This window comes from Telopea speciosissima, chromosome 8, assembly GCF_018873765.1.
Source record: "Telopea speciosissima isolate NSW1024214 ecotype Mountain lineage chromosome 8, Tspe_v1, whole genome shotgun sequence".
Classification (NCBI taxonomy): domain Eukaryota; kingdom Viridiplantae; phylum Streptophyta; class Magnoliopsida; order Proteales; family Proteaceae; genus Telopea; species Telopea speciosissima.
This window is the reverse complement of record NC_057923.1, coordinates 19,856,252-19,869,584: the sequence shown is the minus strand read 5'-3', so window position 1 is coordinate 19,869,584 and position 13,333 is coordinate 19,856,252. Positions and strand designations below refer to the sequence as shown.

At 38.8% G+C, this 13,333-nt stretch overlaps 1 protein-coding gene across 1 annotated transcript in view; it reads right to left on the bottom strand.

Moving 5' to 3' along the window:
- Window positions 1-1,518: 1,518 nt before the first annotated feature.
- The window catches only part of LOC122672628 (la protein 1-like), a 38,781-nt gene continuing 26,966 nt past the window's right edge, over window positions 1,519-13,333 (bottom strand). Inside the window, exons 6-10 of the mRNA XM_043870086.1 lie at window positions 10,848-10,949; window positions 10,287-10,734; window positions 2,947-3,094; window positions 2,057-2,135; window positions 1,519-1,745 (exon numbers count right to left, since the gene is read on the bottom strand). Coding sequence (XP_043726021.1) covers window positions 1,631-1,745; window positions 2,057-2,135; window positions 2,947-3,094; window positions 10,287-10,734; window positions 10,848-10,949 — 892 coding nt within the window. The 3' untranslated portion in view covers window positions 1,519-1,630. The remainder of the gene's footprint in view (window positions 1,746-2,056; window positions 2,136-2,946; window positions 3,095-10,286; window positions 10,735-10,847; window positions 10,950-13,333) is intronic.

The following is a 13,333-nucleotide window of genomic DNA, read 5'->3' as shown; positions in this document are numbered from 1 at the left end:
GATAGTGAAAAAATTCCGCAACACTAATAAACTCGCCTTGTTAGAAAAAATTAAACTTCTCCCTTTTTCTACAGTGCCTAGAACTGTTAAAGAACCGGTACCGTCCCATCCCGCTAGTAATCGGGACTGAGATCTAGGTTTGGTCCCGTTAACTAAATGGGACGGTACTGGGATTGACACTTTTGGTACCGGTACCGGTACCGTCCCGTCCCAAATACCGGGAACCATCCCAATTGAAACCCTTACCTAAAACCAACAAATAAAATCTTATGCTAACACCCTTGAATCAACTTCCTTTAATTTTTGCTACAGGTAAGGAAACTACTATGCAGACTAGCTTGCTAATTTTGTACAATCTCAAAATATTGTTTTTTGTATTGATTCCCTCCCCCATTCCCTGCAATATCTTATTTCTAAGGATGCTAATATCTTATTTCTAAGGATGCTAATTCTTTTTCTAATGCCCGACTCAATTACTCCTGGAAACTAATCCTTTTCAATTCCCTATAAAAATGTGCAGTGCAGCAGTTTGGGATGACGATGTCGACACCTGAGACATCCAACAGTACCGAACTCGAAAAGAAAGAAAAATACACCTGAAGCAATTCACTTCGTTTCCAGACCTTTAATGCTTTACGACTCTTTACGCAAACCATGGCGTGAATTAAGGTTTTGTGATTTGAAAAGATACTCATCAGAGCAACAACCAGACGAAAGAGACTCTAGTCCAATGGGAACAGAACAGAGCACACACCTCAGAACAGACCAAAGGCCCATTAACCATTTGACCTCATATAGGCAGGTCCATGGTGACAGAGAACGACTTGTTACTATGTTAGAGCGACTAGAATGTGAATGAAACGAGCTTCTTCTACCCTAGATTATGACAAGACCAATACAGTAATATATTAGAATTTGCCTTTGAGGTGTCGCCTACTGACTAGGTCCCTCAATTATCAGATTTCCAATTTTTCTTTAGGAAATAACAAAGCTACTCTGTCCTACAACATAAACATCAGCGACAAAATGCACTTGCAGCAATTTACTTCCTTTCAAAGTTACATTTCAGATCTATGTAACCTTCGTGCTTATGGAAATGGCAGTTAAGACAAAGGTGGGCAGAAATATTGAACAAAAAATATAGGCTATCAAGTGGGGAAAAAATCCTCTGCAATGCCTAAATCTTGCTGTGGCTTGCAATTCGGGCCTGAGAGCTCGACACATGTAAGATGTGACATGCAACGATGCCAAGCTCGAGAAGAAAGAAAAAAAATTAAAAGAAAAAAAAAACTAGATCAGTCAAGCTTGCACCATTGGATGAAGCATCTTCCACGTGTCGAGCTCTCAGGCGCAAGATGAAGGAATTGCAGAGGATTTTAATCCCAACCAAGTGACTTGGAACCAGAGTTTGTGGTTTTGGTGTAGAAGAGATATAAAGATACAAGAGCAGATTGGATTAATTATCAAGTAATGACATATATTGACGGATAAGAAAAAGAAACTTATAATATTACGAAGATCAGAATAGAACTTACGCTGATACAAAGTAATTAAGGCCATAATATTTAAGCTTGTACAAGGCCGCCATGCATTCTCATGAAAAATCGATGCATCTTTTGACAAGAACTACTCAAGCAGCAGCTACTTTCTGAGCTTTATTAGGTCGGCTAACAGTTGAATCATTTTCTTTGGAGCGGGAATGTTTACCTCCAAAATGCCTCCCACCTTTGTTGAATCTACCTCCCCTGCAAGCGATAAATTTGTCACTTAGAATTCCACAAATTGATGGAATCAGAGACTTAATCAATTCCTTCCAACCTCACCTCACATCCTAAGCAAAACATGCAGACACTAAACATGTGTTCTCAAGCACGCTTATGCATCTTTATTGTAGCAAAGATTTCAGGAGGGAAAAGCTACTAAAAAATCTAAGATACATAAGAAGGGGGTGGGGGGGGGGGGGAGAGAGAGAATCCCTCAATGTACTGTCTACTGCACATTTGAGCCAGATTCGTATGTAGTTAATGTGGGCCAAAGGCAAAAATGTGATGCATACCTTCCTCGATTCCCTCTATTTCCCCGAAACCTATCCTTGTTACCACGGAGTAGGCTCCAGTATTCCTTTTCAGCCTCACCTGATAGCACAACAAACAGAATAACATAATGAGTAAAAGAAAAACTTCGGGTGTCAAGTCTTGAATTCAGCTTACATTCGCATTTGCAAGAGAATATAAACCAAGGAAAAGTGCCTCAGTGGTACCTTTTGTGAGCCATGTCATCTCAATGGCACAGTTGCACAACTAAAATAATTAGCTTGTTTTTTATTAATTGGTAGTGCTTATGTTTATTTATTCTTTTCTATTATTCTTTTAGCAGTACAAGGGAGATCATCCATCAAGTTTTGCCAAAGGAATGCGTCACAAAGACATGAATCTCAAGCTTCTTATTCGTATCGGCTGGCCGGGATCAGTAAACCCACCCTGAGGTGTCAAAACACAACCCTGGCCCAGCCCTGCCCTCTTTGAAAAAACTTGGGCAGGTAGGATAGAGCTGGAGCCACCCAATGTGCAGCCTAAGCAAAGTAGATTTTGGTAAGACTTTGTGTTCCTATATAAAACAAATACAACACAACAATACAACATGACCTCACAATAGCTTAAGTAGAAAATGATTAATGTAGATCTTCTATACAGAAATCAGTGCACTGGTCTCACAGGTTATGATATAAATATATAATTTTTCTATTAATCCTTGAATATACCAATTATAAGGATATTATTTGATAAAAATATTCCCCAAATCCACAACAGGACTAACCAATCCCACTTTTAAGATATCCAACTACAATTTCATATTCACATACTAGTACTGAAAAACAAAGTTTGAAAGAAAGAACTCGGCTGGAACAACTTCCAATAACACGCAAAAAGAGATTGCTGTATATACCAGTTACAGGTTCTAACATAGCAATGTAGTTCTTCACAATCAGACCGCCTTCCTCAATGAGCACAGCAGCAGCACGAGCTTTTTGAGCTTCTTCTGGCTCTTCAAAACGAATGTACCCCGAATCTTCTCCAATTCTGTAATCAACAAACTTCACCCATAGGGGGAGGTAAAAGCAGAGGAGTAACACTGTTAGCATCTTATATGGAAGGTAGGTAATCGAGACTCCAAAAACACAGCTCTCAAAAACATTACAAAGCAAAAGAGTTGCAACATCGAAGGCAACAAGATTTTCTAGGTATCCTGGTCAAATACAACAATTTCGGTTTCCACTTCACATTGAATATAAGCTAATGGAAGATTTTGGTGCACAAAATATACAACATAACAGTACATATAATAAAACAATGTAAGTAGGAAGAGCCTACAAATCCACCAAGGCAACAGATCAATCAAAAAGGCTAGTGACCCCCGTACAAAGATTTTCTAGATCCCTAACCTAGCAAACTCACTAGCCAAAGATATTAGCTGATTACATTAACCTGCAGAAAGAGAAATTAAACAAAATATTCAAGGATCCAGCTTTTTTTTCATTATCCTTTTTCATTCTTTTTTTTTTTTTTGGGGGGGGGGTGGTGGTGGGGGTTGGGAAAGATGGTGTAGTTTAAGTTTAAGAAAAAGATACGAGGTACCAATTTGTAGAACCATGTCTAACTACCGCCACTGTTGGAATGAAAAAAAAAATGAGATTCAAAACAGCTACCTCTTTATGACTAAAGAATTTTTTTTAGAAAAGAGAATATCAAGGCAGTTAAAATAAGGACTGAATTTTTTCTTAACCCGTGTAGAAGAGAAATCTCTTCCCCATTAGTGATATGACTATGCGATTGGACTCTTGGGGTCATCATTATCCTTCCACCGAAGTCAAAGGTACCCCTCCCTAATGCAATCCGATGGTACCAATGGGAGTTGATGTGGAGATTCCCTCTTTTCATTGAGTACAGAAAAACTCTTTTGTCCTTAAATACCTTGATATAGTTCCGTCTGCAGCCAGTAAGTTCTGCCATGATTACCATAAAAATCCTCAATTTCACAGCAGCCTACGTGTTTAGCTGTAATTTCACCCTAGGTAAATCCAAATGGTAAACATCCTTGATAACCTATCATCTAAAATCAACATGTCTATGTTCCTTTCTTTATCAACAGGTAGTGGTTTTTTTTTTTTTTTTTTGGGGTAAGCTTCAATTCCTTTAAGCCCTTTTCTGGGACCATAGTGCATCAATTTCCAGAGAACAGCTACCACACTATATTAGTTCAATATTAAGTAAGTCCCTAATTCTTTAAAAGAGACACCGGGCACTCTTAGGTTGAACCTGGAAGTGAAACAACTGAAAAGATTGATACTGACTTTAGGATGACACATGAGAACTTAAGAAGAGCAGCAACTACCATGACTAATGGAGCTGGTAAAAATGATCTGATTTCAACAGGTATCAGATAGCGATGCAACCAATGGAACATTTCATTCCAATGAAAACAAAGAGCTTCCAATTCGTTAGTAGATACCATTGCTAGAGATGGGGAGGGGGGAAATAGAACAACATAGCCTTATCCCAACTAAATGGGGTCGGTCACATGGATCCTTGCTCTCCAATTAGTTCTATTCAAGTCATACCTGATACGAGGCCTAAGCTATGCATGTCTTTACTCACCACTTCTCCAATGGTTAGGCCTACCCCTGGGCCCTGGCTCTTTTAGTACCTTCAATAAGAATCAAATAACTCATCGTACTGGAGCACCGCAAGGCCTTCGTTGAACATGGTTGTGCCACCTCAAACGACTCTCACGTAGCTTATCATGAATAGGAGCTACTCCCAACTCAGCTCTAATATGGTCATTCCTTACTTTATCCTTCCTAGTCTTGCCACACATCCATCTCAACATCCTCATTTCTGCTACACTTAGTTATCTATATAACAAAATGAACTGCCCAACATTTCGCACCATACATCATAGCCGTTCGAATGAAAGTCCTATAAAATTTTCCTTTAAGCTTTAAAGGGATACGCCGATAACACAACACTCCGGACGCACCTCTAATGTAAGACTAGAACCTGAATAGGTATAATCCCAGGCAGGATCAAAAAGAAAATCTCCAAAGAACAAGAAAGAGAGCAACGGAAACAAAATCATATGAGGGAACCAAGAGAACAATGGGAACTCAAATGAGGGAACAATTTCCTTGGTTGAAGTAACAAATAAAAAAAACCACAAATTTGTAACCTGTTCAAGCAGCAATAATCTTGATGTAATAATCTTCAAGAAATCGATGAGACAATCAGATGAAAGAAATCCCAGCAGCTTGTAGCACTCTTAAACTCAATTAAGATTTGGAATCAAGAACCAATGGAAGGGGATGGGGGACGTGTATGGCTATCTCAGCCTGGGCATCTCACCCAACCTATCTCAGGATTTTTGGAAAGGCTAAAGCCAATATTTCATTAATCAAATTCATGTACCATGCTGGCCTCCCTGACAAACTTATATAGAAGACTCCAAAATAGACTTAAACAGTAAAAAGGAAAAGCCAAACCCTATCCTTAACTAATAAGGTAACCTAAATTGACTAAGTGAAATAATAAAGAAAACAAATTCAAAATAGGACTCTAACTAAACTAAGGAAGTAAATCCCGTTTTCCTATTTTCTACCCAGATTTTAGGCTCATTAAATTGGCCAATTACAAAATCAAAGTCCCAATACATATAGGACCCAACCCAAAGCTTATTTCCACTAAAATAAGCTCTAAGTGAATTATCTACATCAACCTCTCCACGTCATCCATCCTATTTTAATCCCCTAGGCAACATCATCCTCTATATCAGCTTCTTTATTTACGATGGAGCCTAGGTATCTAAAATAATCACTTTGTGGAATCCCCCTCTCATCAATATTCACCACCTCACTAACTGTCCTAGTGTGGCTAAAGTTACACACCATATATTCAGTCTTTGTTCTACTTATTTGAAGGTCAAGGATCCATGTCGCAGACCCCATTTAGCTGAGATTCTCCTGACGAGCTGGGCTATGCCTCTTGCCTCTTACTATCTTTCATCTTCATCGTCCATTTTTCTATTTATTGCTCATCTTCCATATGTCCTTTCCCTTTTTCATCTCTTATCTCTTCCCATATTTGCTTTCATTTTTTACTTATTTTTTTATGTTAAAACTCTGTTTTCCATACTTTGTTTTATTTGGATCCATGTGGCTGACCCCATTAAGTTGGGATAAGGCTGAGTTTGTTGTTGTTGTTCTTCTTCTTCTTCTTCTACTTATTTGAAGACCTTTTGATTCCAAGGTTGATCTTCATAATTCCAAATTGGCGTTAATCCCTGCTAGTCTCATCCACCAAACAATATCATCAGTAAAAAGCATACAACAAGGAACCTCATATTGTATGCCTCTAGTTAAATCATCCATAAAAAGAGTGGCCCAGTGAATGAGCCTTATCTGGTTAAATAACATCTATGATAATCAAAAAAGTATAAGGTCTTAAGGCTAAGGTTGATCCTTGATGTAACCCCATTGTAATTGGGAATTACCTTGACCCCCCAAGGTTCTTACACTAGTCACCACACCACCATACATACCTTTAATTTTGTCCACATATTTACATGGCACCCTCTTCTTCTCTATAATATGCCAAATTAACTCTCTAGGGACTCTGTCGTAGACTTTTCTAGGTCAATAAAGACCATATGGAGATCCTTCTTACCCTCTCTATATATTTCCACGAGTCTCTAAAGTAACAAAATAGCTTCCATCGTGGATCTTCCTGGCATAAAACCAAATTGGTTCTCCGAAAGAGTAATTTTGTTTATCGTGTGGGTTTCAATAACCCTCTCCCATCACTTCATCATATGGCTCATTAGTTTTATGCCTTTATAGCTATTGCAGCTCTGATCACCCTTATTTTTGTAAATTGGACCACAATGCTTCTCCATTCATCTGGCAATTTCTTTGTGCTCATTATCTTGTTAAATAGCTTGGTTAGCCAAGATAAACTACAAATTCATAAACTCTTCCACACTTCTATTGGGACCCCGTCTGGGCCTTGAGCCTTGCCTATCCTAATCTTTTTTAATGCTTCTTTTACTTCAGACACCCTAATTTTGCATATACATCTACGTCATGTGGTGTTAAGCTAAGTAAGCAACCTTCCGGAGCCCTATAACTCAAGGAATCTTCATTAATTAGGTTGTTGAAATGTTTTTCCATCTCTCCTTAATGTCCTCGTCCCTTATTAGTACTTTACCATCATCATCTTTAATACATCTAACATGGTCCAGATCTCTACTCATCCATACTCTCATTTTAGCTATCTTATAGATAGATTTTTCCCCTTCCTTTGTGTTGAGATTATTATAAAGATCTTCATATTTCTTTGCCCTCTTTCTCCATAATGTTCTTAGCTTTGGTTCTGGAAAATTTATACCTTCTTAGATCTTCTACCTATTTAGTTCTTTGGCAAGTCTTAAAACTATCTTTCTTAGTCTTAATGGCTGCTTGAACCTCATCATCCCACCAACATGTCTCCCTAGGGGCATGACGTTTAACTTTTGATTCCCCTGTATCTCTTTAGCAACCTTCTTACAAGCCGTCATCTTGTTCCACATTGTATTAGTGTCTCCCTCTAAGTCCCAATTTCCTTGTTTGACCACTTTATGAATAGTGAGGTGAAGAGTTGAGTCAGTATTTTGGTTTTCTTTCTGGTTATGTACTCTGTACAGTGATCTATTGTATATGCTACTCTTGCCCATGGGGCATAGGCTAATAATATCTTCTAATGCATCTATTGGAAAAAAATAAAAATAAAAAAGTAGCGAATAGATAATGGCCTTGCATGAAGTATAGGTACCGAAAAAAAGGTCAGTTGGGGGGGGTGGGGGGGCACGGGGGAAGGATGGTTACATAATAAACCTCTGGTTCTTTGGAAACCATTTTCTTACAACTCAATTCAAACCCAGCATTATTCCAACTAAATGGGTCAGCTACATGGATCTTGTTTCTCCAATCAGCTCTACTTAAAGACATACTTTTTACTAGTGTTAAGTTATGCACGTCTTCCCTCACCACTTGTAAACCATTCTCTTAAGATATACATAATAATAAACTTCTGTTCTTTGTACACCATTCTATTAAGATTAAGCCAAAGAGAGCCTGATAACATGTTGACAAAAAAACCCCAAACTGAGGGTTCAGTCAGTAGATAGAACAACTTTGCCTTTACCACGTCACATTAGAGGTGAACAATCAGATGTGTTCTCTGATCACCAGTTCACCATGATGAGACTAGTCCTTGTTTTAGTAAACTCAGCTATGAATATGCATTAAGGAATGAATATGTACTAACAATGAAGCATCAAAAAGCTGTAGCAGGAAGAGCACAAAGCAACACTGTTTCCTTGAAGACCTTAGCTAGAAGAATAAGGACCATGTATAACCTCAAGAGAAGCTTATGCTTTTTCAAAAAAAAAGAGTGTTCTGAAAAAGAGGTACAAAGAACCATACTTGGAGTATAAACCAGCAATCATTGGAAAAAGCTGAAGAATAAGCAAATGCTCCAAGCTCACGGTGGTGGATGCATGTAAAAGACTTGTTAACAGTAACATCAGTGTTACACATGGAATACTGATGTTCAACTGAGCCAAAACCCGATTGAAATTAGTTTCCCAACCAAGAGTCAGGATTTTGCAGCATCTTGAAATGCCCAAGCACGCATAAACAATTGAAATTGATTGCATCTCATGGTGCAATTTATCCAGGTCATACTGACAACCATATTTAGAGGGGGGGGGGGAAGAGAGAGAGAGAGAGAATCTGCAAATTCACCTGCAGTAAAAATTCACTCAAACCAGGAATACTCACATAACCAACAAGTGGAACGAACTAAATACAAGAAACAGAAGGGAGCTACTGGTGATTGCTCCCAAAACTATAAATCATACATCAGAATATGCAAAAGAGTGGGCTTCCATTCAACTGCAATCTCATAATCATGACAGACCTGCAACAGACCAGGCTGACGGTCAACCTGCTGCACCTATAATCAAGTCCAGGCCATAAGGGGGTAACATTAATTTTTTGGATCTCTCTAAGACTCACAGAAGCAAGAACTCAATTGGTTGACGGTTCTATAAAAAAAATAACATCAAAGATATGGACCTTACGTGTACCCTTACCCAAACATTTCATGGTAAAATATTTTCTTTCAAAAGTTTAACTATTAGCTAATTCCCTTATTTTATATAAGCCATGTTGTTTCTCCCTTATAAGAGTATAATTGGCTTCAATTTTTACAAAAGCAAAGTTCATTTTGTTGAATTTATACCACTTATGTGGTGTTCAATGGCTTCATCTTCTCCATTGCACTCATAAAAAAGGGTGCACCCAGTGCACGTGGCTCCTGCCACTGCAGGGTCTGGGGAGGGTCATAATGTATGCAGCCTTACCCCTGCCTTCACTGAGAGGCTGTTTCCAGACTCGAACCCGTGACCACTTGGTCACAATGGAGCAACCTTAACCATTGCACCAAGACCTGCCCTCATCTCCATTGCATTCATGATTCCATTAAAAGAAATTACTCGTGTTGACTCATACTTTGACGGAAAGTTGTCCTGTGCTCCCTTGAGTTCTCTTACAGATGTGAATCCTGATTCTTGCAGGATGCAGCTATGCTACACACTGACAGTTTTCTCTTTACTTCAATTCTTAATAATTACTGATTTACACATGTATTTTTCTACTATTTGCCAATATCCCCAAACCAATGTCACAAGCCCAAGGAAACTACATCCACATACTCAACAAGGGACCATTATAAACTTTGTATTCTTTCAACAAAAAAGACTATTCACTAAGAGCCCAAGTTGGATCAATTTGGGGTACAAGAATTTCCATCCTTCACCGTCAGCAAAAGACAGAACACTAGTACTCAAGAATCAAGATTACAAATGGCAAAGTTTGAAGAGAATACAAGATAGAGTAGCTAGTTGTTTACCCTAACTGCCGACAACAAAAGAGAAGATAAAAGACCTTGCATAGAGAACAACATATATTAAGACCCACATTCATGTACATTTAATACGTTAGTGGGTAGAAGGGGCAAACAGAAATAGAAAATTAGTAGGTCAGTGGGTAGGGGTGAACAGAAATAGAAAAATTGATTTGGCATCACCAACATAAAATTTTTATTTTACAGTGTCACAAGCATATGGGAAGTTAACCAAACAAAAATAAGAACAAAAGAATAACCAGAACCATCAGGAATTTATCTGTGTAGTACCTTAACGGTGCCAAATCTTTGAAATACATCCTTTAAATCTTCACGCAATACAACATCCATATTATCCTTGTACAAAGCAGCTTTATTTTTATCTCCAACTGTTGCCTTATCTTGGCGCTCTTGACAAGAATCTTCAGGAGATCCTTCCTCACTCTCATGTACAGCTTCTTCAGTCTCCTTTACTTCACACTCTTCCATGGTTTCCTCATCAACTTTTTCTCTTCTAACCTCCTCAGTATTATTGATAGATTCTTTTTTAATATCTTCAACACTTTCTGAGACTACCTTTTCACTCTCTTCAGGAGCATTTACTGCTGAATCTGATTTGTTACCCAACTTGAAAGCATCTCCATTGTTATCTTTTGTCTCTTGAATACCATTTTTTCCTACAGATTCTCCAGTTGACATACTCTTCAATTTAAATGCTACAATTAGACCTTTTGGATAGCTGCAATCATGATGGATAACACAACCAAGACAGACAAAATTAAAATAAGAAAAAAAAAACCTGATATTACATTTACCCACATCAGGAAATGCCCAGGTAGTAGCAAGACTTACTCTGAATTCAAACTTGAAGTGTTTCTACTGTTTGGACCAGTGGAGGAACGAGAACTCTCAAATTCTTCCAGCATTTTTGCTCTTTCAGCATCAAACTCCTTCCTAAATCCCACAAGAAAAAGATAAAATTGTCAGAGAGGGGATTCCCTAATAATACAGGTCTATAAACATGGTTTACTCATATATACTATCAGCAAAAGAATCAAAATCTCCAAAAATCCTAAGATCAAGGGAGTTAAGATTTACGAACAGCTATTGTATAACTGAAACAAATCAGATTCAAAGGGCTAATATCAATTATAAAACAGTAACAGATCTGTTGATATCTCACAGCAACTAATAGGTAATCACAGCAGGAGCTAATGGATCAAATAAACACGGAAGTCAATGGGAAGAGTTCAGAATTATGGGACTCTACTCAACTGACTGCTGATCTGAAAACTAAAACCGTAGGTAAGCTTCAATTGGCCTGCGGTTGATGAATCTGAGATCAAGACTGAAATCTCAGATGTATAAAACAAAAAGAGTTTTAATATATTGGGATACCAAAATAAATAAGGACAGTCTAACTTGAGTATTGATGGAGAAAGAAGAATGAAGAACAAGATGAGTATAGGACTAATTGGCTGCCCTATTTTTCAGCCATTTTAGGATCTCAACTTAAACACATCAGAGAGGAAAGGGAAAGAGAAGCCATTTGCCTCCTCTTATATGAGAATCAAGGACATCCTTTATCATGGAATGGTGTGAATTACCTGTAAGTCATACTACAAAGACCCCCACAGTCACAAGCCTCACTGGCCCACCAGTTACCCAGCGAGTCTATTGCATAAGATCATGCGACCATGAGAGAAAAATCACATAGCTTCGGTAAGTGCTGGGGCTAATCAGAAATGTATAGCTTCCTATAACGCCTAACTATGTCATGACAACTATACAGAACATAACCAGAGAAGTGCATGCTCAATTCAGTAACTTTTTCCAATTGATTAGTATCAAGAAAAAACATTTTTCATTGGCATTAAGGGTAATTTTTATTTTTGTTTTTCTGACACAAATTTACAAGTGTTTGGTATCATTTATGAACCCTGGTTCTACTAGAAAAAAACGTTTTGGGTAAATTTCACGAACACCCCCTCTAAGTAAGCAATATGTCACAGACATGTACAACTGGGGCAAAATATCAACCTCCCCCCTGACGTTAAGCTCAGTTAGCACCCAAAGTGAAAATGTCCGTTTTACCCACTCAGTTATTTAAATAAAAAAAGATAAATAACACCCAGGGTACCTAAAGTACCCTGTGTCGTCGGCATCGCCATCGCCGGCCGCAACCTCCGTGCCTATATCCCCTCTGAGCTAGGCTCCCTTTTCTACCTCCGCCGTCTCAACCTCCACGGCAACCACTTTTATGGCTCCATCCCTGATCAGCTCTTCAATGCCTCTTCCCTCCACAGCATCTTCTTCTACGGCAACAACCTCTCTGGTCCCCTTCATCCTTCCCTCTGCCACCCCCCTCACCTTCAAAACCTCGACCTCTCCCAGAATTCTCTCTCCGGTACCCTCACTAGGGATCTCAGCAACTGTGGCCAGTTGCAGCACTTCATTCTCAACCATATCAAGTTCTCCTGCCACATTCCCAATAGAATTTGGCCCAAACTGTTGAACCTGGTTCAGCGCTCGACCTCTCGTCGAACGGCTTCATCAGATCGATCCCCTTGGACCTCGGCGAGTTGCAGTCATAAAAACAAGGTACTTGACAGGGGTTTGTTCGTAATTATCGACAATCGGTCGGGGGCAAAGTAAAGCAGAAGTTCCGATTCGAGGGGCTGTATTGCAATTATCAGAAGTTATCTTAAAATTCAAGTAGACACCGATCCGAAGGCTGATATCAAGTTCGATTTTTAGAGGCAGATCTGACGGCCCAGAATGATGCCGTGGGGCAGAAGTTCCTCGTACGCGCCTATATCGCGATAAATCCGGAATTGACTTTTCTGTTAGTCGAAAGATTCCATTTGGAAGGCTCTGGAGCGGTCCAACTTCAACTTGAGATATCTTGGGCTCCCGAAATCCAAATTGGACGAAATTTGGGACTATTTTAGGTGATTTTTCGCAAGGAACGCAACAGCGAGGCCTATATAAGCACCCCATGCTCCACGAATTTTTGAAGGATAATATGGGGATGTAATTAATTCTTGAGTGGAATCCTAGTCATCACTATCTCTCTCCTCCAAATCTCCAAGGGTATTATTATAGGAATTTGACTATGAATAGATATCTTGTGGAGAATATTCTCTCATCCTTGGAAGGTTGAAAAGTCAAAGATTGGAGATGCCTTGATCACATTACTTGGAGAAGACTCCTGCAAAGAAAAGGAAGCACAGGAATTAAATTGGAAAGTCTACTTTTTGGAAAATAGCAGATCTATTGGATCAAGCTTTGTACACCTCTTACTTTCTATTTTTTTTCTTTTCCTTGGGATTCAAGCT